Consider the following 26,807-nt stretch of genomic DNA (forward strand, 5'->3'; position numbering starts at 1 on the left):
AACCACAGAAGCATTGGAAAAGGGATTTTTAAGTGTGTTGGTGAAAACCATATCAAAAAGAGATGATTGTTGTGAAGTAATCTTGCAGATCATAATGGATTTAAGTAGTCATGGAATTCTAGTACTTTAATTAGTTGAAATCAGTCCCGCCCTTATTTGATAGAAAGTGAGTCCCAAAGAGATTGAGCGCTATGAAGCTTCATGATTAGTTAGTAAATGATACAGACACAGAGTGCCAGGAACTTCACTCCTATCTTTAGAGACCTGGCAACCTTAACCGCAGTTATAGCTAGAGCATTAGATTAAAAGCAATGTGAAGGGGCGCCTGGGTGGCTCAGTGGGTTGGGCCGCTGCCTTCGGCTCAGGTCATGATCTCAGGGACTTGGGTTCGAGTCCCGCGTCGGGCTCTCTGCTCAGCAGGGAGCCTGCTTCCCTCTCTCTCTCTCTCTCTCTGCCTGCCTCTCTGTCTACTTGTGATCTCTCTCTCTGTCAAATAAATAAATAAATAAATAATAAAAAATACAAAAAGCAATGTGAAGAAGAGGAGCCATTCATTCAGCAGGCACTCACTGAGTAGAGTTTATCATGGAGTATACAGAGGATGAAACCGATCTTTGCCTTTAGGAAATCAAGTTGATTTTAAACTAAATTTGAGAAATGATCTGGTGGAAAGCCGTCATAGGCTATGGACTGAAGATGAAACCGTGAGGGTGATCGTGGCTCTTGCTAAGAATTGGTAAGAAATATACGTGGACTTTATCCATCAGTACTTTTGGTCAGAGAAGGGAACAGCAAAGTCCACTCGAATTAAGAGTTACTGGTTCTATTAGTTAAGGTAAGCTAATTGCTGTAAGAGACCATCCCAAGATCTCCGTGGCTTACCACTCTAAAGGCTGACTTTCTTCCTCTGGATACATGGCCAGTGTGGATCAGTGGTTGGGGCTGTGCTCCGTTCAGGGATCTCAGACTCCTTCCGTGTAGGGGCTGTTCTTCCCTTGGACCTAGCAGCTCTCCACTGCGTTTTCTGCATCCAGCTAGCAGGTGAGGGAAGAGCGAATAGGATGATTTCATGTGAGGTTTCATTGGGCCAGGCCTGGAAAGGGTGTACATCACTTCTGCCAACAGTTCATTGTCTAGAACTCAGTCTCAGGCTACCACTAACTGCACACGAAGCCAGAAATGTTGTTAGCTGTGTGCCCAAGAGGAGAGGAAAAACTCCAAGGTAACCGATCATCTGGAAGCCTTCTTCCTTGTACATATGAGTGATTTTATTATAGCCTGTCCTTAAATGGCATATTTCCTATGGTTGGTTTCCATAGGAGTTGAATTTCCATTGAGGAAAGCAGTGTCCTTTCTAAAGATCCTTTGTTGTTCTTGTCGTTGCTGCTTTTCCCCTTTTACTGATTCTACCTATGATGTATGAGATTTTCCAAACCCTCTAGAACGATAGCCTAAAGCCAACTCTCACTAAACAAGTACCTATAATTAAACTAAGGTATTATTACCACAGAAGTAGAAAATGCATAATTACATTATAGAGCAAACTTGCTCTTTCCACTTCTCTGGAATTATAAACATTGTGTACAGCTGGAGCCAGGAGGTGGTTGCCATAACAACCATGGAAAAGCTAAAAATAGCCCCTTTCATACTGTATTGCTTAAGGTGGAATCATGGCATGTTACGGTGTTTTAGGGCAGGCAGTCCTCTTTCATGTGGGAAATGTTTGCAAACTTCCTTCAGCAAAGCATGATTCGTATAATGTATTTGGATTGCCGGTTCTAATTATATGTCTGACCCCTCTGTTCCAGGATTCTTTTCTGACATAGAACTCTGTTTTGATACGTTTCTCAGTTTTCTGGAGAGTCTGCTGGAGAATTTTCTGTACCAATTTCAGTGTTATATTTAAGCTTTAAAAAAAAAAAAAAAAAGTAATGACCCTCCAGGAGCTCCCTTATGGGCTCCTTGATAAGAAATGGAAAGAGGAAGCATCATCATGGAGTCTTTTCTGCACAATCTCCCTTACCTGCTTTCAAACTCTGTATACAGTTAGCTGCCCGCATCAGAGTTGACCCTGTGTTCCAGCCCTCCACAGGAGCACTTATACCTCCCCATCTCTCTCCCCGGCATCACAGGGCAGTGCCGACCTTCCTGAGGAAGGCAGAGATCAGTGACTTATTCAAAGGAGACCTATCACTTCCTCTATGGCAATAGTATTTTTACAGAGCTGTGGACAAGGATACTGCAGCAGTCTGACAGAATGGTGGGGGCATTTATGGGGAAATAAAGGCCTGACAATTTTTTTATCCAGGTGACAGTTAAGGGGAGCATTAGGATAGTGTTTCTTTCCACAGGTCTGCAGGAATGCTACTAGAGAGCAGAGCTATGAGAAGCTATAAATACCAGATACTGAATTTTATAGGGTTGGATGAGTTTGACTTTTGGCTTGTAAAAGGGCTAGTAATTGAAGAGAATATGTTTCTACGAAAAGGCGCTTTCTCATCAGCAATGGTGTCTTCTGCTTTGTTTCTGCAGTATTTTAGTTCTGGTAGATCCTCGGTAATTTGTACCACTGAGACACCATCATGTGGCTGTTAGCAAGGAAGCAGTGTGATGAATTAAGAATGTTCTATCACAGAAAATAGGACTTCACTTGTTTATTTGGAAATTTGTCATAACAGGCTGGGAAGTGTGCCGAAGTAAGAGCAACACGAGTCTTCATTGTGGAACTTGGGCACATATTGTTAATATACCTTCCGATCTTAGAATTGCTCCCCAAGTCCCCAGAAAATGAGAGATTAACTAAGGTTCGGTTTTCTGTTTGTTTTCGTGTGCAATTAAGCGCAGCCCATTTTGTCCTCCTGCTTGATATAACAGAGCTGTCGTGAGTCTGGCTCTGCCATGGAAACTGGTTTGACGTCACTAATTCTGCTTAGATGGAGGGATGGAGGATTAGAGCCAGACAAAGTAGTTGATTTTAAAGACGAGCCCTTTGTGCCTCACAGTCCCAAATGTTCACCCCATCCCTGCATGGAGAATAGATACTGTATACAGTACAAGGATTAAGACAGCTCTACCAGCGTGTTGTTTATGATTCACACAAAACTAAGTTGAATATTATTATCCTTGGAGAGAAAGAGCATTCTGTGCTGTTGTGTGTGTGGGTGTGGGAGGAAGGTTTTTGCTAGACAAATTCGTGAGCTGCTTGTTGGCACAGAGTTTTCATGGAAGGGGTGTTTCTCTGCTGTCATTATGATACAATTATAAATGCTATCCTTTTATTTCCTCAGGTCTAGTGCGTTCTTGCTTTAGACTTCGTTGGTCTTGGGTCTGTTTAATGTAGTCTAGAGTGCAGATACTTTGTTTGAAAACGTTCTCTCAAATTCTGACTTTTCACTAACAACCAACTCTTAGCTCCCAGACATTTTAACTGGGGTAGAGTATTTGAGAAACGAAGATCTTAGTTGCGTCAAGGGGTAAACAATTAAAGGAGCACACGTGCATAATTGTGACATATTTGATTATTGGTCTATTTTTGAAAATGGGAAAGAAGTTTTTACTGTCTTTAAATTTTTTCTGTATTGAAATCATTCCTTTGGTAAGTGAAGTTTAAAGAGTGTGTTTTGTTTTGGTAAGATCAGAATTTCATTTTTAAAATTCATTTGAGGGGCACCTAGGTGGCTCAGTTGGTTAAGCAACTGCCTTTGGCTCAGGTCATGATCCCGGAGACCAGGAATCGAGTCCTGCATCAGGCTCCCAGCTCCACGGGGAGTCTACTTCTCCCTCTGACCCTCTCCCCTCTCATGCTCTTTCTCACTTTCTCTCTCTCTCTCTCAAATAAATAAAATCTTTTTTTAAAAAAGTGCATTTGATAATGTTAAACTTTAATTTTGGAAGACTTGTAAATTGCATTTCATGTGTGAGGAAAGAAATTAAAAATGTTAAGATTTTTGTTCAAGGGCACATGTAACCGCCTGCCAATCTGAGTATAATGGAGCACATGATCCAGCTGACAAAACCAGCTGCGCTGTACTCCAGCTTCCATGAAGGACACGATCATCTAGAACTCCTCTAAACTAGCTTTTCTTCTTCATTTGCTCCAAATGATTGAGGCCATGGCAATTCCTGGTTACACCAGAAGAGGTTAAAATAAAATGCTAACCTAAAGCCACAAGAGTGCTTAAGGCTCAGACAGGGTACAGCTTGTCAGGATTTGAGGTTACTTCTCAGAAAGCATTCTGTGTTGCGGAAGACACCATAGCTCTCTCCTCTTTCCTGTGATTGAGGTCTGCTCTGAGCTTAAAAGTGACACCTTGTAATAGATCATAAATACGCTTCTCTCTCTCTTTGTCTTTTACAGGTTTGTTGAGATATATTTCACATACCACACAATCCATCCATTCAAGTGTACAATTTGGTGGTTTCTAGCATGTTCACAGAGCTGTGCAACCATCCCCACGATCTAATTTGAGAACATTTTCAACACCCTAAGAAGATAGGGATATTTTAAACTTCGTTAATTAGTACTCTCTTAAAGGTCTCCAGTAACAAAAGTTGCCTTTTAGTCCACTTTGATCAGAGGAGTTTCTCACAAATAGATAAAATCAAAATCTTAAATACTTATTCCTAATTACTAGTTTTTGCCTTAGAGTGATTGGGTTCTAACTCCTGATAGGCACTCTTACTCCCTTCCAGTATTTAAAAACAAAAGGCTTTTGGGGCACCTGGATGGCTTAGTCGGTTAAGCCTCTACCTTCAGCTCAGAGTCCTGGGATCAAGCCCAGCATAGGGCTCTCTGCTCAGCAGGGAGCCTGCTTCCCCCTTTCTCTCTGCCTGCCTCTCTGCCTGCTTGTGATCTCTCTGTCAAATAAATAAATAAAATCTTAAAAAAAAAAAAGACTTTTTTTGTCTCTGAGATACAAGCAAAACATGCAAGAATCATATATCAGTGCATAGACTAGATATTTCCAACTTTCTTTAAAACCTCAATATAACACTTTTAAATTTGACATTTGATTTCAGTGGCCAAAATATGAGTGGATTTCACTGTTTAGGAACATGTGTATTACTAGTAAAGACTTGGGTTCAAAAATAAAAACACAAGACGACAACTTGTTTCCAGGGACACAGTAAGCTAAGAGTCCAGACTTCCGTTTGATGGTTGAAGTGGCATCTCGCCTAGGGGCTGGCAGATGGACTCGGTGACCTTTGGGGATTATTTCTTTTCAGATTTATGTCTAAAATAATGTAGATTCCATTTAATCATGTTTCTTTTATTATTTTGCATAAAATGAGTCTATATAGTCCTTTTTAAAAAAGTACTGAAAAAAATAGGTCTTGGGGGAGATAAATTCGGAAGAACAAGGGGAAGCTGAGCAGAAGGAAAGGAGCCTCACCAGAGGACAGGAGGTGGGTAGGGTTTGCTTGAAGTAGATGAAGGGGACTGACACCCCTCCCCACTACCCTGAGAAGAATGGATTTGTTGGGGGAAGAGTGGCTCTTAATTCTGTTGGAAATTCCTAAAACCCTAATTCCAAACTTTACCCAAACTGGATGTACTTGCTGGCAACTAGTGTATTTACAGCATTGCTTTCCTCCAATTATTGTTCATTTATTAGTAAAATTAGTAATTCCTGGTAACTTTCTGACTTGGACGTTTCAGTAGTCTCTAGAAGTTACAGTAGAAATTGAGCTTTGCCTTTGGGCAAAGAATATGGTTTGATCTCCTATAGAGTTGCATAATTTTATAGTCAACTCTGTTTTGTAACTGAGTAGCAACAGCCTGGAGGGAGAAGCAAGGCAGAACATAACCATTCACTTATCACTGAGAGGTTTTATTAAGCACCTGTTACATGCTCAGGACTGTGCAGGGGTGTTGGAGGAAACGTGTAAGGTAAGGGCTATGATGTGTAGAAACTTAGGGTTTTGTTGAGGGAAAAAAGCATTTATATATATGCGATGATTAAATACTAACAGCAAGGTAGTATGTGTTGGCAGGCCAGGATTATGAGAGTGTTTCTAAGAGCAAGGATTCTTGGTGATGTGGCCAGAGAAGACCTCTGACAGGAGAGATCAACCAGAGGAGATTGTCGCTCTGATCTGGTCATGCCCCGGATTACTAAAGCAGAAATGAGCTAATCGCAGACAAGAGCTATTTTTAGTTGATTGAGTTATGCCTCATTCACTGACCAAGGATATCATGTGCTATGAAAGGCAAGGAGAGATGTCTGTTAGAAAAACAGCTATATTCTGTTTAAAATAATTCTATGTCACGAACTGTAATTTACAAGCCATTGTGTCTATGATTTCATTCTGTTTACTTGGTGCATTTTCCTTTTCAGATCTAAAGGGGCAATTCTGAACATCTCCTCTGCCAGTGGCATAGCCCCAGTTCCACTGTTGGCCATCTACTCTGCAACCAAGGTGAACAATTTTTTAGTCAATCATGTCAGGCTAAGAATGACGAGAAATAACTATAGAGGCTTCTTGGAGTTCTCTTCTTGGCTGTTTTCAAATGGACTGGGAAAGAAAGGAATGGAGGCACTAAGAGCTCAGATTCACAGATGCTTTATTCTCCTGGCAGTCAGCTGGTTTTAAAACCGATACAGGCGGGCGCCTGGGTGGCTCAGTGGGTTAAAGCCTCTGCCTTCGGCTCAGGTCATGATCCCAGGGTCCTGGGATCGAGCCCCACATCGGGCTCTCTGCTCTGCGGGGAGCCTGCTTCCTCCTCTCTCTCTCTCTCTCTGCCTGCCTCTCTGCCTACTTGTGATCTCTGTCTGTCAAATAAATAAATAAAATCTTAAAAAAAAAAAAAATCGATACAGGCGTACCTCGGAGTTACCAGAGGCTTGGTTCCAGACCCTCACAATAGCGTGAATATCACAATAAAGCAAGGCCAATGAGTGGTTTGGTTTCCCAGTGTATATACAAGTTACATTTACACAAGGGTCTGTGTGAAAAAAAAAAGTTATGTTTACACTACACCGTAGTCTATTTTTTTTTTAAAGATTTTATTTTATTTATTTGACAGACAGAGATCACAAGTAGACAGAGAGGCAGGCAGAGAGAGAGAGGGAAGCAGGCTCCCTGCCGAGCAGAGAGCCCGATGTGGGACTCGATCCCAGGACCCTGAGATCATGACCTGAGCCGAAGGCAGCGGCTTAACCCACTGAGCCACCCAGGCGCCCCTACACCGTAGTCTATTAAGTGTGCAATAGCATTATGTCTCGAAGAGCAATGTACCTATTTTAATTAAAAAATACTTTATTGCTGGGGCGCCTGGGTGGCTCAGTGGGTTAAGCCGCTGCCTTCGGCTCAGGTCATGATCTCAGGGTCCTGGGATCGAGCCCCGCATTGGGCTCTCTTCTCGGCGGGGAGCCTGCTTCTCTCTCTCTCTCTCTCTGCCTGCCTCTCTGTCTACTTGTGATCTCTCTCTGTCAAATAAATAAATAAAATCTTTAAAAAAAAAATACTTTATTGCTAAAATATGCTGTCCTCTGAGCCCTCAACATGTGGTAATCACTGAACACAGATCACTATAACAAATATAATAATCACAAAAAACTTGAAATATTATGAGAATTGCCAAAATATGATGCAGAGACAAGAAGTGAGCATATGCTGTTGGAAAAACGGTGTCAATAGACTTGCCTGACGCAGGGTTGCCACAAACCATCCACTTTGTAAAGAACACAGTCTGTGTGATGTGCAGTAAGGCGAAATACTAGGAAACAAGGGATGCTGGATTTTGTGCTTTCCATGGAGAGCTGGCCTAGGCCAGTCAGCTCTGTTGATCAGAACATGTTAATGATGGCAGATTTGGCTCATGAATGAGTCAGCTTCATCATCCAGCAAAAGTTTCAACTCTGCAGAGCTAAGTGGAAGAATTTGCCACCAGTCAGGACATAAATATACACAGTAGGTACAAGACAGCCCGGATCAGAGTGTGAGTATTTTACATTATTCAGAATTCATAGATATTTATTGTCACTTCTGGAGTGAGACAAGGATTTTCTAGAACTCTCTGTAAGATGTCAAAATTCTACTCACCTCTTCACATTCCTAGGAGGAAAAATTATTTAGAATCCATTTCCGGCTGCCTACAGGTCCACGGTGCCTTCTTACCCGTTGCTGAGGCATAGGACACATCTCTGAAATGAAAGTGACCATTGAGATGCTGAAATTAAACAAGCTTTTAGGGGGAAATGAGCAAAGTATAGTAAGAACTTGCGATATGTCAGAGAAGGAAAAGAGCAAAATGTTTGCCTTCTTTTTCCCTTGGCTCCATACCCACCGGAAAAACGTGGACAGTGACTACTGTTTTGAAAAAGCAAGGCACCACTCCCCTCCTGCCATCTTCTTGCTTTCTGTATCTCTGAAATATACAGAAGGTGGGTCTAAGATGAACACCATGTTTCTTGAAGTGATTTTTGGACCCAAGCTTCTCACCCTGTTCTGCTCTGTGGGCATAAGACTATGATTAATTGGGAGCCCAGCAGAGTCATTACTGATACATTATTTTAAGCCTGAGGTGGAGTCCATATTTGAAAAATGGGACATTATATTTTACAAATAGATTTAAAAGTATACTATCAGAAGAAGATGGGCTGTCACATTCATCCCTACACTTTTTGGATCTTTCCGTCCCCAAGGACCAAGAGGATGCTTGCTCTTTTCTTTATTGACAACAAAATCCCTATAGAGGAGAGTTGAGCAGAATTCATATTGTGTTTCCGTTCGAATGGCAAGTGGGGAGGAGGAACTGGAGCCTTTGTTATATAATAAAACATTTCTTCTTGGAAAGTAATTTTCTGAAAAAAAGGAGAGATAAGACCCTTTGCTGGTTAAGTCAAGATTTGATCTGGAGATTATATTTGGTAAGAGAATACTTAATTTTGGTAAGAGAATACTTAATTTAGTGGCAGATAAAAACAACTTGAGGTTTTGAGGGTTTTTTTTTTTTTTTTAAGGTCTCTTCTGCATTGGAAATAAGAAGAATGATTAGGAACTCAGTGTTAAATGGTTAGTTTGTTATTTGTGTTGCCATGACTACTGATCAGGCCGATTGATGTAATGTATGTGTTTCCTTCTCACTCCCACCCCATCCCAGGCTTTTGTGGATTTCTTCTCTCAGTGCCTCCATGAGGAATATAAGAGCAAGGGCATCTTTGTGCAGGTGAGTGGGGTTTGTCTCAGTTGCCTATCCCTGTTTTTGTGTGGTTTCCACAGCAACTGTTGCCGTCTTGGCAACGAAAGAAAATCACATTCCTAAAGAAGTGAGTGTGACGTTAGCACACCATTAAAGACATGATTTCTTTTTCTTTTATGCACTTAAGTCTAGATTTAAAAAAAATTATCCCCTAGAATTCTGAAGTAGGGATACTTAAAGTAGGACTAAGTGCATGGTTTTATTTCTTAACAGCTTTATTTTGAGAAAATTGGGACTGTCAGTATCTCTTAGCTGCCAGGTGTGAAAGGTGTGCTGTGGCTCCATTCCCAAAGCCACAGGGTAAACATCACAGGGGCAGGCGGAGGGCTGCGTGAAGCCCTTTCTTTCCAGAGCAAGGCTATGACTCTGGGGTGGTAGTGAGTTTTCTTTCTTTCTTTCTTTCTTTTTTTTTAATTGTGGTAAAAATACCTAACAGAAAACACCACTTAAATCACTTTTCAATATTGAGTTCAGTGGCATTAAGTACATTCACACTGTTGTGCTACCATCAGCACCATCCCTCTCCAGAACTTTTTCATCTTCCCAAACTGAAACACTGTGTCTATTAAAGTAACTCCTCACTTCCCCCTCTCTCAGCCCTGGACACGCTCCATTCTACTTTCTGTGGCTCTGAACCTGGCTACTCGAAGGACCTCACGTGGGTGGAATCCCCAGTCGTGGTCCTTTTGCGGCTAGCTCATTGCACTTCGTGTGACATCTTCAAGGTTCGCCCATGTTGTTGGCTGTGTCGCACTTCCCTTTTGCTTGAAGGCTGAATGGAATTCTGTCGTATATATATATGCCATGTTGTGTTTCTTCGTTCATCTGCTGTTGGACATTTGGGTTGCTTTCACCTTTTGGCTGCTGTGAATAGTGTTGCTATGAACATGAGGTGTACACCTATCTTTTTGAGACTCTGCTTTCAGTTCTTTTGGACAGGTGCCCAGAAGTGGAGTTCCTGGATCAGGTGGCAATTATTTACGTGTGTGTGTGTGTGTGTGTGTGTGTGTGTGTGTGTGTATGTTTTCTTTGAACTGCCTTACTTTTTCTTTAGAAGCTTACCTATTTTGTATTCCCACAACATATCAGGATTCCAACTTTTCCATATCCTTACCAATACTTATTATTTTGTTGTGTTTTTGTTTTTAAATAATAGCTGTCCTAATGGTAGGAGGTGGCCTGTCATTGTGGTTTTGATTTGTGTCTCCCTCATTCGTGACGCTAAACACCTTTTCAGTGCCCTTTCAGCTGGTTATTGGTCATTTTGTATCTTCTTTGGAGAAATGTCGGTTCAGATCCATTGCCCTTTTTAACTTGGGTCATTAGCTCTTTATTGTTGAATTGTGGGAGTTCTTTGTATATTCTGGATATTAACCCTTTATCAGATATATGATTTGCAAATATTTTCTCCTGCTCTGTGGGTTGCCTTTTCATTCTGTGGATTGTGCCCTTGGATGCACAGAAGTTTTTAATTTAAATGTAGTCAGTTTATCTGTTTTTCCTTTTGTTGCCTATGCTTTTGGTGTCCTATGCAGCAAATCATTGCCTAATCGAATGTTGTGAAGCTCTCTCCGTTTTCTTTCAAGAGTTTTATGGTTTTAGCTTTTACATTTAGGCCTTTGATCTATTTTGACTTAATCTTTGTAGAGACCTTTGCTTTTATTATGTAGCTAACAGACACAATGCTGTGAAAGTATAATACCAAATATGAGAGGGAGCAAATGTAGGGGGTTTTATGACTATCTGTCTCAAAGCAGCTCTCCTTGTTCAACACAAAGAAATAATGGCTCACGGCGTTTCCCTGCTTAGGCACATTTTTAATAGTATCTTAGGAGAAGTTGCAATGCACATCCCTTTCCTACTCCCACCCACGACCTGCTCCCACTTCTCCACACACCCCATTGTTCATCATGGCTCTCATTATTGCGAGCCTCATATTTCGATTTTTGTGCCCTGAAGCCCCAGATGATCAGTCATCGTAATAGCTAATGTTTGAAGGGTTACTTTCCACGCACAGTGCTAAGTACTTTATATGTATCCATTTATTTCATTTTTATCTCTTAATGACTTCATAAGGTGGTGTGATTATCATCTTCTATAAATTTATGGAAATCAGGGTTAGAGAGGTTAAGCCACTTGTCCATGTTGAACCAGGCCTCAAATCCAAGGCTATTTGGCACCAAAGCCTTTGTTTTTAATCACTGGGCTCCTAACTTGAGGCCGTTAGGGCAGCGTTGAACACATTGCAGCCATCTGTGCTCGGGCAGTTATGGACTCAGTTCCATTTCCTCCCTTGTATCTTTGGACGGTCAAGGTGGCCCAAAGTGTTGTCCAGATCTAGCTTCTGAGCCGTTATATCCTATGGGTGGAGACCACAGCTAAGTCACCCACAGTGAGATGGCGTGGTAGGTAAGGGAAGAGTAGGGTCAATGTGTCCTCATCTTCCAGGGCCACCTTAGAGTCTGCTTCCTGAGGTCTCGCCCCTGCGGTCCTTAAGTATCACAGCCCTTTGATGTTCTTCTGATTTGCAGCCTCCCATTAATACACAGCATACATGGTGGGGAGGAAGACAGGTTTTTGAGAACCCTGAATTTTACACTGAACTACCACACTCCCCCTTCTTCCCCTGACCCTGTCATTTCAGTGCTAGTAGCTGAAGTCTGCCATGTGGAATGTGGTGTATTTCGGTGACAAGGAGCTGGTAAAGCACACGTGGAATGTAGGGTATCACGTGCCACACAGTGTCGTGCCATTTCCTCATTCTGAGGAATCTGTTGTAATCAAGTTATTAATTTCATAATTTTTAAATACCTGCTGAGACTCAGTAGGATCTCACCGATCCATCAGCGGGTGACCTTGAGGCAGCATGGCCAGAAACTGCCAGTGGCTGAATGACAAAAGGGAGTTTTACACTCTGTGAGCGCAGACGAGCGATTTCTGAAATTCTCTGAATAGATGAGACCGTCTCCTCCCTCATTCCCACAGTTTGTTTCCCTCAAAGATCTTTTCTCCATATTCTCTGCCTATTAGCCTGGCGTGATTAGAAGCTACTCCAAAAACAGTAGCAGTTTGTTTTTTGAAATGTGTAACTTTGATAAACTTGTTTTTCCCCAATAATGAATTCTCAATTATGTCATTTCATTGATCATTGTCTTCCTTCAGAATGCATTCATTTGAGGTTTAAATGTAGCGTGAATTTGGCAAAAAAGAAATAAAAGCTCACATGTTTGGGAAGGAAAGTACAGCTGTCGTTTCTGTGTGAACGTACCAGAATGCTGAAGTAGAATAGAATGTCATACTGGTTCTGACCAAAGGGACAGAAATAGCTTGTCCAAATAAAGCTCAGAGTTAAAAATTATTGGTTTTTCTTTGGTGGTGGTTTATGTCTGCCTGTTTTTTGGACCACGAGTTATTTACTGGCAATTTTTTTTTCCTATTCCACCCCACATACTGTTTCCCGGATGGTCTTGCTAGAATCCAAGTCAGGTAATGTTGCTTTCCTGCCTAGTCCTCTAGCGGCTGCCTGCGGGGTTTGAGATTGAATTCTGACTCCATAAGGCCATCGCCTCTCTTGCCACTCATCATCCCTCCCTGCGTCCGGCCAGAGTGGGCCTGTGGTGTCCGACACATACTCCGCTCTTGGCGGACTGGCTCCTCTGCTGGTACGCCTTTCTCCTCTTCTCCCCACTCCCCGTCTCCCCATTCACGCCAGAGCCGATGACCCCTGTCCGTCTTTCAAGGCTCAGGCCACACTTCACCTGCCCTGGGAAACCGAATCTCAGCTACATGATATGTCTTTCCTGCTGCTCTCCTCGTTCTGCTTGCGGAGCTCGGCCTGATACTCTCTGGCTCCTCTGCCTTCCCCCACTTCAATATATCCTTGAGATCTGGATTTTTTTTTAATCTTGTTTGTGTCTGTGGTTGCCAGTGGCACATGTAATTTGGGGCACACTAGGGACCTGCCTATTGCTTGGTATCAGGGAAGACTCTGGTTATGCATGGCCGTGCTTGGTGGTACACAGACATTCATTTTAAAGGCCCTTTGAGCTACTTCTCCTGCTCCCATAGGCCTCCAGTCCTGAATTTTCAACCTCTGTATCTAGAGGGCTTCCAGGCTAATGCTGTGTTGCCACATTTCAGTTTCTTCTAATCCTTGGAAGGAAAGCTATCATTTTTAGGTCTCCCTCCATGTGAAGGTATATCAGATTGCTCTTTAGGGAGAGAAAGAGTATGTTTTTTTGAATTTAGGTTGTTTTATATTAATTCCTTCTTAATATTTTTCCTTCGCTTTTCCCTTTCCATCTTTCCCTCAACTTCTTTCCCATAATTTTGTGAGGATATTTAAATTTTCCTTCATGGATTCAGATTTGCCATGAAATAAGCATTTTGTGGAAATGCAAATGAACAGTGCAGACAGCAAATGAAAAAAAGGTGAATTTTGGACCTGATAAATTCTGTCCATTATGTTTGAATTGAGAGTAAGAAGTTCTTTCTTGAGTAAGCCTTATCAAAAGTGTGCTTTTGGTATGTTGGTGAGGACTCTCTGTTCCCACTACTGCCTTATATTTAAAGCCTAGTCAGAATTATGCTTAACACTTTCAAAGGGCAAAATCATAAATGATCCGATTGGCTAGTGGGTGGCCCCCGTCCTGGCTCCTTCTGTATGCCAGGTACCAACTAGCCATGAATGAATGTATAAGGAGCTAAGACTAAGCCAAATTCCTGAATCATACTTCTTGAACTCTTACTCTGTGAAAACTTCACAAGCTGCCTTGTTTTTAAAAAATGTCTTATTTGGAAATAATTTCAAATCTATAGAAAAGCTGTAAGAATAAGAATAATACAAAGAACATTCTAGACCCCTCTACCCAGATTCACTTAATGTTACGTAACTTACTCCATTTGCTTTATTACTGAAAGGTAAGTTGCAGACATCATGGTTCCTTACCTCTAAATACTTCGGTGTGCACTTCCGAAGAATAAGGATATTCTCTTATATAACCACACACACTTACCAACTTCAGAGTTAACATTGACATCATATGTTTATCTGATTTACCATCTGCGTTCTAGTTTTTTTTTTTATTTTTTTATTTTTTCAGCATAACAGTATTCATTATTTTTGCACCACACCCAGTGCTCCATGCAATCCGTGCCCTCTACAATACCCACCACCTGGTGCCCCCAACCTCCCACCCCCCACCCCTTCAAAATTCTCAGATCGTTTTTCAGAGTCCATAGTCTCTCATGGTTCACCTCCCCTTCCAATTTCCCTCAACTCCCTTCTCCTCTCCATCTCCCCTTGTCCTCCATGCTATTTGTTATGCTCCACAAATAAGTGAAACCATATGATAATTGACTCTCTCTGCTTGACTTATTTCACTCAGCATAATCTCTTCCAGTCCCGTCCATGTTGCTACAAAACTTGGGTATTCATCCTTTCTTTTTTCTTTTTCTTTTTTTTTTTTTTTACAGCTTTATAAACATATATTTTTATCCCCAGGGGTACAGGTCTGCGAATCGCCAGGTTTACACACTTCACAGCACTCACCATAGCACATACCCTCCCCAATATCCATAACCCCACCACCCTCTCCCAACCCCCTCCCCCCATCAACCCTCAGTTTGTTTTGTGAGATTAAGAGTCACTTATGGTTTGTCTCCCTCCCAATCCCATCTTGTTTCATTTACTCTTCTCCTACCCCCTCAACCCCCCATGTTGCATCTCCTCTCCCTCATATCAGGGAGATCATATGATAGTTGTCTTTCTCCGATTGACTTATTTCGCTAAGCATGATACCCTCTAGTTCCATCCACGTCGTCGCAAATGGCAAGATTTCATTTCTTTTGATGGCTGCATAGTATTCCATTGTGTATATATACCACATCTTCTTTATCCATTCGTCTGTTGATGGACATCTAGGTTCTTTCCATAGTTTGGCTATTGTAGACATTGCTGCTATAAACATTCAGGTGCACGTGCCCCTTCGGATCACTACGTTTGTATCTTTAGGGTAAATACCCAGCAGTGCAATTGCAGGGTCATAGGGTAGTTCTGTTTTCAATATTTTGAGGAACCTCCATGCTGTTTTCCAGAGTGGTTGCACCAGCTTGCATTCCCACCAGCAGTGTAGGAGGGTTCCCCTTTCTCCGCATCCTCGCCAGCATCTGTCATTTCCTGACTTGTTAATTTTAGCCATTCTGACTGGTGTGAGGTGATATCTCATGGTGGTTTTGATTTGTATTTCCCTGATGCCGAGTGATGTGGAGCACTTTTTCATGTGTCTGTTGGCCATCTGAATGTCTTCTTTGCAGAAATGTCTGTTCATGTCCTCTGCCCATTTCTTGATTGGATTATTTGTTCTTTATAGATTTTGGACACTAGCCCTTTATCTGATATGTCATTTGCAAATATCTTCTCCCATTCTGTCAGTTGTCTTTTGGTTTTGTTCACTGTTTCCTTTGCTGTGCAAAAGCTTTTGATCTTGATAAAATCCCAAAAGTTCATTTTTGCCCTTGCTTCCCTTGCCTTTGGTGATGTTCCTAGGAAGATGTTGCTGCGGCTGAGGTCGAAGAGGTTGCTGCCTGTGTTCTCCTCGAGGATTTTGATGGATTCCTTTCTCACATTGAGATCCTTCATCCATTTTGAGTCTATTTTCGTGTGTGGTGTAAGGAAATGATCCAATTTCATTTTTCTGCATGTGGCTGTCCAATTTTCCCAACACCATTTATTGAAGAGGCTGTCTTTTTTCCATTGGACATTCTTTCCTGCTTTGTCGAAGATGAGTTGACCATAGAGTTGAGGGTCCATTTCTGGGCTCTCTATTCTGTTCCATTGATCTATGTGTCTGTTTTTGTGCCAGTACCATGCTGTCTTGATGATGACAGCTTTGTCATAGAGCTTGAAGTCCGGAATTGTGATGCCACCAACTTTGGCTTTCTTTTTCAATATTCCTTTGGCTATTCGAGGTCTTTTCTGGTTCCATATAAATTTTAGGATTATTTGTTCCATTTCTTTGAAAAAAATGGACGGTACTTTGATAGGAATTGCATTAAATGTGTAGATTGCTTTAGGTAGCATAGACATTTTCACAATATTTATTCTTCCAATCCAGGAGCATGGAACATTTTTCCATTTCTTTGTGTCTTCCTCAATTTCTTTCATGAGTACTTTATAGTTTTCTGAGTATAGATTCTTAGTCTCTTTGGTTAGGTTTATTCCTAGGTATCTTATGGTTTTGGGTGCAATTGTAAATGGGATGGACTCCTTAATTTCTCTTTCTTCTGTCTTGTTGTTGGTGTAGAGAAATGCAACTGATTTCTGTGCATTGATTTTATATCCTGACACTTTACTGAATTCCTGTACAAGTTCTAGCAGTTTTGGAGTGGAGTCTTTTGGGTTTTCCACATAGAGTATCATATCATCTGCAAAGAGTGATAGTTTGACTTCTTCTTTGCCGATTTGGATGCCTTTAATTTCCTTTTGTTGTCTGATTGCTGAGGCTAGGACTTCTAGTACTATGTTGAATAGCAGTGGTGATAACGGACATCCCTGCCGTGTTCCTGACCTTAGCGGAAAAGCTTTCAGTTTTTCTCCATTGAGAATGATATTTGCGGTGGGTTTTTCATAGATGGCTTTGATAATATTGAGGTATGTGCCATCTATCCCTACACTTTGAAGAGTTTTGATCAGGAAGGGATGCTGTACTTTGTCAAATGCTTTTTCAGCATCTATGGAGAGTATCATATGGTTCTTGTTCTTTCTTTTATTAATGTGTTGTATCACATTGATTGATTTGCGGATGTTAAACCAACCTTGCAGCCCTGGAATAAATCCCACTTGGTCGTGGTGAATAATCCTTTTAATGTACTGTTGAATCCTATTGGCTAGAATTTTGGCGAGAATTTTTGCATCTGTGTTCATCAAGGATATTGGTCTGTAGTTCTCTTTTTTGTTGGGATCCTTGTCTGGTTTTGGGATCAAGGTGATGCTGGCCTCATAAAATGAGTTTGGAAGTTTTCCTTCTATTTCTATTTTTTGGAACAGTTTCAGGAGAATAGGAATTAGTTTTTCTTTAAATGTTTGGTAGAATTCCCCCGGGAAGCCATCTGGCCCTGGGCTTTTGTTTGTTTGGAGATTTTTGATGACTGTTTCAATCTCCTTACTGGTTATGGGTCTGTTCAGGCTTTCTGTTTCTTCCTGGTTCAGTTGCGGTAGTTTATATGTCTCTAGGAATGCATCCATTTCTTCCAGATTGTCAAATTTGTTGGCGTAGAGTTGCTCATAGTATGTTCTTATAATTGTCTGTATTTCTTTGGTGTTCGTTGTGATCTCTCCTCTTTCATTCATGATTTTATTTATTTGGGTCCTTTCTCTTTTCTTTTTGATAAGTCTGGCCAGGGGTTTATCAATCTTATTAATTCTTTCAAAGAACCAGCTCCTAGTTTCGTTGATTTGTTCTATTGTTTTTTTGGTTTCTATTTCATTGATTTCTGCTCTAATCTTTATGATTTCTCTTCTCCTGCTGGGTTTAGGGTTTCTTTCTTGTTCTTTCTCCAGCTCCTTTAGGTGTAGGGTTAGGTTGTGTACCTGAGACCTTTCTTGTTTCTTGAGAAAGGCTTGTACCGCTATATATTTTCCTCTCAGGACTGCCTTTGTTGTGTCCCACAGATTCTGAACCGTTGTGTTTTCATTATCATTTGTTTCCATGAATTTTTTCAATTCTTCTTTAATTTCCTGGTTGACCCATTCATTCTTTAGAAGGATGCTGTTTAGTCTCCATGTATTTGGGTTCTTTCCCAATTTCCTCTTGTTATTGAGTTCTAGCTTTAGAGCATTGTGGTCTGAAAATATGCAGGGAATGATCCCAATCTTTTGATACCGGTTGAGACTTGATTTAGGACCAAGAATGTGATCTATTCTGGAGAACGTTCCATGTGCACTAGAGAAGAATGTGTATTCTGTTGCTTTGGGATGAAATGTTCCGAATATATCTGTGATGTCCATCTGGTCCAGTGTGTCATTTAAGGCCTTGATTTCCTTGTTGATCTTTTGCTTGGATGATCTGTCCATTTCAGTGAGGGGAGTGTTAAAATCCCCTACTATTATTGTATTCTTGTCGATGTGTTTCTTTGATTTTGTTATTAATTGGTTTATATAGTTGGCTGCTCCCACGTTAGTGGCATAGATATTTAAAATTGTTAGATCTTCTTGTTGGACAGTTCCTTTGAGTATGATATAGTGTCCTTCCTCATCTCTTATTATAGTCTTTGGCTTAAAATCTAATTGATCTGATATAAGGATTGCCACTCCTGCTTTCTTCTGATGTCCATTAGCATGGTAAATTCTTTTCCACCCCCTCACTTTAAACCTGGAGGTGTCTTCGGGTTTAAGAGGAGTTTCTTGTAGGCAACATATAGATGGGTTTTGTTTTTTTTGTCCATTCTGATACCCTGTGTCTTTTGATTGGGGCATTTAGCCCATTAACATTCAGGGTAAGTATTGAGAGATATGAATTTAGTGCCATTGTATTGCCTGTAAGGTGACTGTTATTGTATATTGTCTCTGTTTCTTTCTGATCTACTACTTTGAGGGTCTCCCTTTGCTTAGAGGACCCCTTTCAATATTTCCTATAGAGCTGGTTTGGTATTTGCAAATTCTTTCAGTTTTTGTTTGTCCTGGAAGCTTTTAATCTCTCCTTCTATTTTCAATGATAGCCTAGCTGGATATAGTATTCTTGGCTGCATGTTTTTCTCATTTAGTACTCTGAATATATCATGCCAGCTCTTTCTGGCCTGCCAGGTCTCTGTGGATAAGTCTGCTGCCAATCTAATATTTTTACCATTGTACGTTACAGACTTCTTTTCCCGGGCTGCTTTCAGGATCTTTTCTTTGTCACTAAGACTTGTAAATTTTACTATTAGGTGACGGGGTGTGGACCTATTCTTATTGATTTTGAGGGGGGTTCTCTGAACCTCTTGAATTTTGATGCTTGTTCCCTTTGCCATATTGGGGAAATTCTCTCCAATAATTCTCTCCAATATACCTTCTGCTCCCCTCTCTGTTTCCTCTTCTTCCGGAATCCCAATTATTCTAATGTTGTTTCATCTTATGGTGTCACTTATCTCTCGAATTCTCCCCTAGTAGCTGTCTGTCCCTCTTTTGCTCAGCTTCTTTATTCTCTGTCATTTGGTCTTCTATATCACTAATTCTTTCTTCTGCCTCATTTATCCTAGCAGTGAGAGCCTCCATTTTTGATTGCACCTCATTAATAGCTTTTTTGATTTCAACTTGGTTAGATTTTAGTTCTTTTATTTCTCCAGAAAGGGCTTTTATATCTCCCGAGAGGGTTGCTTTAATATCTTCCATGCCTTTTTCAAGCCCGGCTAGAACCTTGAGAATCGTCATTCTGAACTCTATGTCTGACATATTACCAATGTCTGTATTGATTAGGTCCCTACCCTTTGGTACTGCCTCTTGTTCTTTTTTTTGTTGTGAATTTTTCCACCTTGTCATTTTGTCCAGATAAGAGTTTATGAAGGAGCAAGTAAAATACTAAAAGGGTGGCAACAACCCCAGGAAAATATGCTTTAGCCAAATCTGAAGAGATCCCAAATTGTGAGGGGGGAGAAAGGGGATAAAAGGGGTTCAAAAAGAAAAAAAAAAAAAGAAACTATTTAAAAAAAGTAAGCCGATAAAGAAAAAATATAAAAAGAGGAAAAAAATATATATATATTAGATAAACTATTTAAAAAAACGTTAAAAAAGAAAACGGTAAAAGTTAAAAAAATTTAGCAGAAGAAGAGAAAAAGAAAAAAAAATTGAAAAAGAAAAAAAAAATTAAATTAACTGCAAGGCTAAAAAATCATGGGGAGAAAGCCATGAGTTCCGTGCTTTGCTTTCTTCTCCTCTGGAATTCCGCTGCTCTCCTTGGTATTGAAACTGCACTCCTCGGTAGGTGAACTTGGTCCTGGCTGGGTTTCCCGTTGATCTTCTGGGGGAGGGGCCTGTTGTAGTGATTCTCAAGCGTCTTTGCCCCAGGCGGAGTTGCACCGCCCTTACCCAGGGCCGCGCTGAGTCATCCGCTCGGGTTTGCTTTCGGGAGCTTTTGTTCCCTGAGCGCTTTCCGTAGAGTTCCGGAGGATGGGAGTGAAGATGGTGGCCTCCCAGTCTCCGGGCCCGGAGGAGCCGAGAGCCCGGGGCCCCACTCCTCAGTGCGCCCCCAGAGAACAGCGCCTAATGACTCCCGTCACCCTGGCCTCCGGCCGCGCTCCGAGCTGACCGAGCCTGCGACCGGTTCAAGGCAACCCCGAGCTGAGAGTCACTCCTCGGCTCTGTCTCTGTAGCCGGCTTCCCCGTTCTAATACCGGTAAGCTCTGCGACACTCAGACACCCCCGATCCTTCTGCGACCCTGCGGGACCTGAGGCCGCGCTGACCCCGCCTGGGCTTCACCCCAGTTAAGCTTCTGGAGCGATGTCCCTCAGCGGAACAGACTTTTAAAAGTCCTGATTTTGTGCTCCATTGCTCCGCCGCTCGCCGGGAGCCGGCCCCTCCCGCCGCGGTCTATCTTCCCGTCGCTTTGGATTCACTTCTCCACCAGTCCTACCTCTCAGATAGTGGTTGATTTTCTGTTTCTAGAATTGCTGTTGTTCTTCTCTTCAATCTCCCATTGGATTTGTAGGTGTTTGCAATCTTTAGATAAGCTATCTAGCTGATCTCCCGCTACCCGAAGTAGTCTCAGCGTGCTACATCTCCGCCATCTTGACTCCTCCCTCGCATAATGTGCGTTCTAGTTTTTGACTCCGTAATATTCCTTATGGCATTTTTTATCCTCCAGTTAAGAATTCAGCCTAGGATCGGGTACTCCATAGTTGTCCCGTCCCTTTAGTTTACTTTAATCTGGAATAAATCCACAGCTTTTTATTGTTTTTATGACATTGACATTTTTAAAGAGCAGAGTACGCGTCCTGCTTATTTGCAGTTTATCTGATGCTTCCTCATAGTTAACATCACGTTATGGTTTCCTGGCCAAAATGGCACGCGTGGTTTTATATCTTTCTCGGGGCATCGCATCCGGAGACACACGATAGCCCTTGGCCCTTCGTTGCTGCTGTTGATTTGGTTGCTTCACTCAAGGTGCTCCTCAGTTTCTCTGCTGTAGAGTTACTGTCTTTTCCCCTTGCACTGCTAAGCAGTCTGTGGGAAGGCACTTTGAGACCAGGCAGATATCCTGTCTCCCTGTCAGTTTAGTGTTCCCTAGTTTTCGCATCCTGTGATGATTCCTCACCAACCTGCCTTAGGAAGAGGTTTTTGATGATAAAAAATTCATGAAGCCCTGCTTCATGAATGGGTAGTTGGTCAGTTCCGTCCAAGAAGTCTCGGCTCCCTTAATCCAGACCATGGTTTTATGCAGACCACATTTATCACTGGTATGCTTGTGGGCAGTGAGGAAGGGACACTGGGCTTGGCATCAGCAAACCAAGGTTTTACTTCTGATATCACCAGTCGGTGGTCATCTGACCTACAGAAAGCCGCTTCCTTACTTTGAGCCGTAGTCTCCCCTTTTGGCAAGTGGGGACAAATGATGGGGCAGATGTAAGAATGCCAGAAATGGAATTGATATCCAAATGTGAAGAAGAGAGGAAAGAAACTTACATTTCTTGAATATGTACAATATGCTCCATGTTTTCCACTATTTTGTTATGTTCCTTGAGCTAGACCTCAACCTAGTACCATTTTACAGCTAGGAAACAAAGAAGCAATAGGAGTTGTATCACTTGTGTAAGGTCCGTCTAGTGTGTCAGACCACAAATGCCTGCTACTTGCCAGGTCCTTGGGCAGGCAGGGAGGTAATGAAGTGAATAAGACACCATCCTTGTCCTCAAGGCACACAAAGAAAGAAAAGACAGGTATTTAAACACATTAGAAAGATAGTAAGTCCAAAACTAGAGGTATATATCATGAGCCGCATTTCTTCAATGTAGATGAATTTAGAGGGTACCTGGTAGTCTGTACCTGGGGATACAATGGCAAAAAGATGGAGAGAGATGGTTGTGGTAGAAACTTATGTTTAATTGGGAGACAGACAGTAAACAGGTAAACAGATACATGAATTCTCATTCATGACAGTATCCAGTGAGAGCGCTATGGAGAAATTAGAGGAGGGGGATGTGTTCACGAATGTGGGGAAGTGTGGGGAACTTGCCCATCTCTGGATTTGTAACCTGGGTTTGAATAACTCCAAAGTCTGTGTTCTTTCTGTTTCTCATGGGGGTGTTTCTCTGCACCATATAGTTTTCTTCCTTGGAGCTGGGAAACCAAGTTTCTGGAAATGCTATCAACAAGGAGATCTATTTGCTAACTGAAACCATCCTTTAATGTTTAGTTTGTCTGACTCTTTACCAGAGGACAGACGAGGACACAGGTCGAGACCACGAAACCCAGAGAAGGTGGTTGTAGTTTCACCTGGCCTGAAAATGAAATGGGTTTTCTCATTTTTATCATGATATTGCAGAAGAATACTCCATTTAGATGTGAACTTACTGTAATGGGGACATTCACTGGGCCCCCTTCTCTTAAGTTACCACCTTCCAGTGCTTTGGTCCTCTTGGGTGATGAGAGTTGGTGGTTTCGTTAATTCATCTAAATGTAGTTTTTAATCAGAATAAATTTAGAAAATAAATAGGACACATTGAGATGAGGGAAAAACAAAATTCCAATTTTTTTTTAATGAAAGAAGATAGTTCTCTTTTATATTTTGTTAAATATTTTATAGCTTTGAATAATCATGGAGATCTTTGGGGCTTCGAAGACGTAGGAAGCTAAATACTGAGAAGCGGCTATCGGGATTGAAAACCAAATTCTTCATCCACTCTTCTTGTTAATTGCCAAAGCCAATAAAAGAAGGCAATGGACTGTGTCTTTCTCTGCTAGTGCAGATGGAATCTAAGTAGAACTATAAAGCAATATAATTCTCCCAAGAAATAATCGTATCTGCACCATAACTGTACCAACTTTGAGAACTGGCTTAAAAATTGTAACTTTAATCCCATTGGAGGTCATCGGACTCTGATCCCTTCCAGCCACGTGAATCTCCATGTTTGTCATTGATAACATCCACTTTGCTTGGTTCTTTACAACAGTGGTGCATCACAAGAAATAAAACCTTAAGAGGTAATAATTAAAAGGTGTCGGAGTAAGTCCAGAAAGAACTAACAGGTGGTTACCTCAGGAGCCACTCTATAAATACGGCATTCTTCCACTTTTTACAAGATATAAAAATTCAGCCAAGTTTTTCTTTCTAAATTTATTCTGGAAAATATAAACATTATAAACCTTAGAAAATACCAGAGTTCAAACCCCACACACTTTCACTGACAGTATTTTATTTAATCCTCATAATTGTAGAATAAGAAGGATGCTGTATCCCCCAACTGCAGAGTAAAAAACTTAAAGCTTAATATTTTGGTCAAGATCAGACAATTAGTAAGTGGTCAAGTCCGCCTGATTTCAAAACTGATATTCCCCCATGTCATATCCTACTACCTCTTTCTCTCATACCCCAAATTCAGTGCATTGGGAAATCCTGTTGACTTCAGTATCCTTTAAACATAATCCACTATCTGACCACTTCCTGGGACCACCACTGCTACCGCTAATTTAAACCATCATGATTGTGTGCTCTGAATATTTTGCAGTACCTTCCTACCCAGCCTGCCCTCCTCCCATCCTTGCCTATAGTCCCCAGAGTCTGCTCCCAACAGTCAGAGTGATCTCTTTAAAGCTAAATCCAGGTCATTTCACTTTTCTTCTCAAAAATTCTCCTGTGCCCTTTAATTTCTTTCAGAGTAAAATCATGAGTTCTTATGACCTACTATGTTCTGATGTCAAACATCCCACATTTTCTCATCCCCTGCTATTTTTCTGGCCTCCTTGCAGTTCCTCAAACATTTCAAACGCATGTCTGCCTCAGGACCTTTGCACTTCTGTACTTTCATTGCAAAGGATCTTTACCAAGATAGACTTTTTGCTAGCTCTCTCCCCTCACTGAAATCTTTGCTTATATGTCACCACATCAGAGAGGCCTTTCTTGGTCACCTGCAGGAACAGCGTCTGTCACCTCTGTCCTTACTCTGTCCTTATTTTTTTTTTCCTTTTTATCATCACCTCCCAATGTAGTATCATTTTTTACTACTTGTTTATAGTCTTTGTGCCCCACCCCTGCCCCAGATTTAAGCTGTATAAGATTAGGGACTTGGCTTTTGTTCACAAATGTAGCCCACTGCTGACAACAGTGTCCTAGTAGGTGCTCAGGAAATGTTTGTTGTTAAGTAAATGTTTTTTCATGCTTTACACAGTTTTTCCTTTTGTTATGTGAATGTTAACAAATAAATTCCACGTGTTTGGAGGCAGGTCATTTGCGAGATTACCACCCAGCCAGTCTTTATCAAGGCTTTTCTTTGTACAGAACATAGTACATTTTAACTCCTTCCTCTGGGGCTTAGGTGTTAAGGTTTATATGTAATGTTACTGTGGGGCCTTTGCTCAGTGCCAGGTAATCAGGGATCTCCCCCCATCAGAGTGATGAGATAAGCAAGAGCCCTTTTGTGGAAATGCTCATCTCATGGCCCGCAAGTAAAGGAACACCAGCTCCCCAAACTGCATTCTCGGTACATAGTTACGGGTCTTCTGGAGGATCTCAGATCCTGAGATGGAAGATGAACAGACACAAGGAGAGGTTCTCTAAATGATGCCTCCGCAGAGCCACAGCCTCTGCCTGAAGAATGTGTGCTGGTCACACTGGTGAACGTGATGCTCACAAAAGGCAGATCAGACATCGTGTCCAGAATTCTGTATTGTGCAAATGGCCTGGAGTCTGGTCACCTTTGGATCCACGTTTTCCAAAGCCCGGTTGTGAGTTGTTCTGGTCATTTTTAAATTCAAGAAGGCATGTTTAGTACAGGTGACAACATGAGAGATGCTTTACCACCTGAAGTTACGACGTTCAGTATCTGATTCTTGGATGCCTGCCACACAGTATTTCGTGTCCATCTTTTTTTTTTTTTAAGATTTTATTTATTCATTTGATAGATAGAGATCACAAGGAGGCAGAGAGGCAGGCGGAGGGAGGGAGGAGCAGGCTCCCTGGTGAGCAGAGAGCCCGATGCGGGGGCTCCATCCCAGGACTCTGGGATCATGACCTGAACCGAAGGCAGAGGCTTTAACCCACTGAGCCACCCAGGTGCCCCGTGGTCTCCATCTTTCCAGTATACCGTGATGCTACGTTAAGTAGCCTTCCTACTCTGAGTCAGGCCCCTAAATTGTTTTGTAAGGACCAGATTACCTAAGCAAGCTACTCCAGTAGGGGAGGAAAAAAAGATGCATGTTATTTCCAGGGATTGTTGTTTAAAAAACACACTGGTGTACGCCTGGGTGGCTCAGTCGGTTAGATGTCTGCCTGTAGCTCACGTAGTGATCCCAGGGCCCTGGGATCAAGGCTCCCCCTGCAAACCCCCCACCTCCGCCCAACCGCCAATCAGGCTCCCCGCTTGGCGGGGAGCCTGCTTCTCCCTCTCCCTCTGCAGCTCCCTCTGCCTAGGTGCTCACTCTCTCTCAAATAAATAAAATATTTTTTTAAAAAATAAAATTTAAAAAGCAAGCTGAATAAGGACAAAACAACAGCTTTGCTTTCTGGCCTAATTATTTTCACGTTGGGATTCCAAACTGGAAGACCAGGGCACTTGCCTGCACCTGTGGTTGTGAAGGTCCAGGTTGTTTCCAGGTGGGAATCTTTATAATGGCAAAGTTTTGAGCCTAAGCAACTTGTAAAATTTGTTCTGCCCAAAATACTTCCTGTAGAAGGGTGACTATATTCCCAACCTGTTCACTGTAATATTTCCATGAGTAGGGAGGAAAATGGATTAATTTAGTTATTGTTTACTGTGTTTTTGGTGACTTCTTTAAGGATGTACCTAGATGACACTTGGGGGTATTTCTTTACTTTGACACATACCTTAAAATACTCCTTTTTAAATTCTTGGCAAGTAGCTAGACCTGTAAGTTTGTCTTAGTTTCGATAGGTGATCTTGCTTAAGCTTCAGAATAATATCTAAAATTTTACACCATATTATATTGTGAACTTCCTGGTGTCATTAATTTTCCTGACCGCAGCAGTGGAAGGGGGTCCCGATGCAATTCTTCAGTGCCATGCACACTGAGGAGTTCTGTTACCAAGTCACGCAGCAGATCTGTGCATCCCTCCGGTGTGCTAGGGGCTGCTCTGAGCATTGGCCATATGATAGTGAATAAGACCATGGCTGCATAGAGCTGATACTCTAGAAATCACTACTGTCCAGTGATTGGGTTTAGTTTTCTGTTCCATTTAGCTTTCGTCCTACCACTGCTCCATGCATTTCTTTTTTCTCTTTTTAAGATTTTATTTATTTATTTGACAGAGATCACAAGTAGGCAGAGAGGCAGGCAGAGAGAGAGGAGGAAGCCGGCACCCCACTGAGCATAGAGCCCGATGCAGGGCTTGATCCCAGGACTCTGGGATCATGACCTGAGCCGAAGGCAGATGCTTAACCCACTGAGCCACCCAG

General features: G+C 41.8%; 1 protein-coding gene across 5 annotated transcripts in view; it reads left to right on the forward strand.

The window, feature by feature from the left end:
• The window catches only part of LOC125079411 (very-long-chain 3-oxoacyl-CoA reductase), a 339,719-nt gene that overhangs the window by 137,420 nt on the left and 175,492 nt on the right, over positions 1-26,807 (forward strand). The window contains exons 8-9 of one of the 5 annotated variants that reach the window (XM_047692990.1): positions 6,339-6,420; positions 9,107-9,172. The exons of the other annotated variants lie outside the window; for them this stretch is intronic. Of the exons in view, the coding sequence (XP_047548946.1) occupies positions 6,339-6,420; positions 9,107-9,172 (148 nt within the window). The remainder of the gene's footprint in view (positions 1-6,338; positions 6,421-9,106; positions 9,173-26,807) is intronic. 5 annotated transcript variants of the gene reach the window in all.

Source organism: Lutra lutra, chromosome 10 (assembly GCF_902655055.1).
Source record: "Lutra lutra chromosome 10, mLutLut1.2, whole genome shotgun sequence".
Lineage (NCBI taxonomy): Eukaryota > Metazoa > Chordata > Mammalia > Carnivora > Mustelidae > Lutra > Lutra lutra.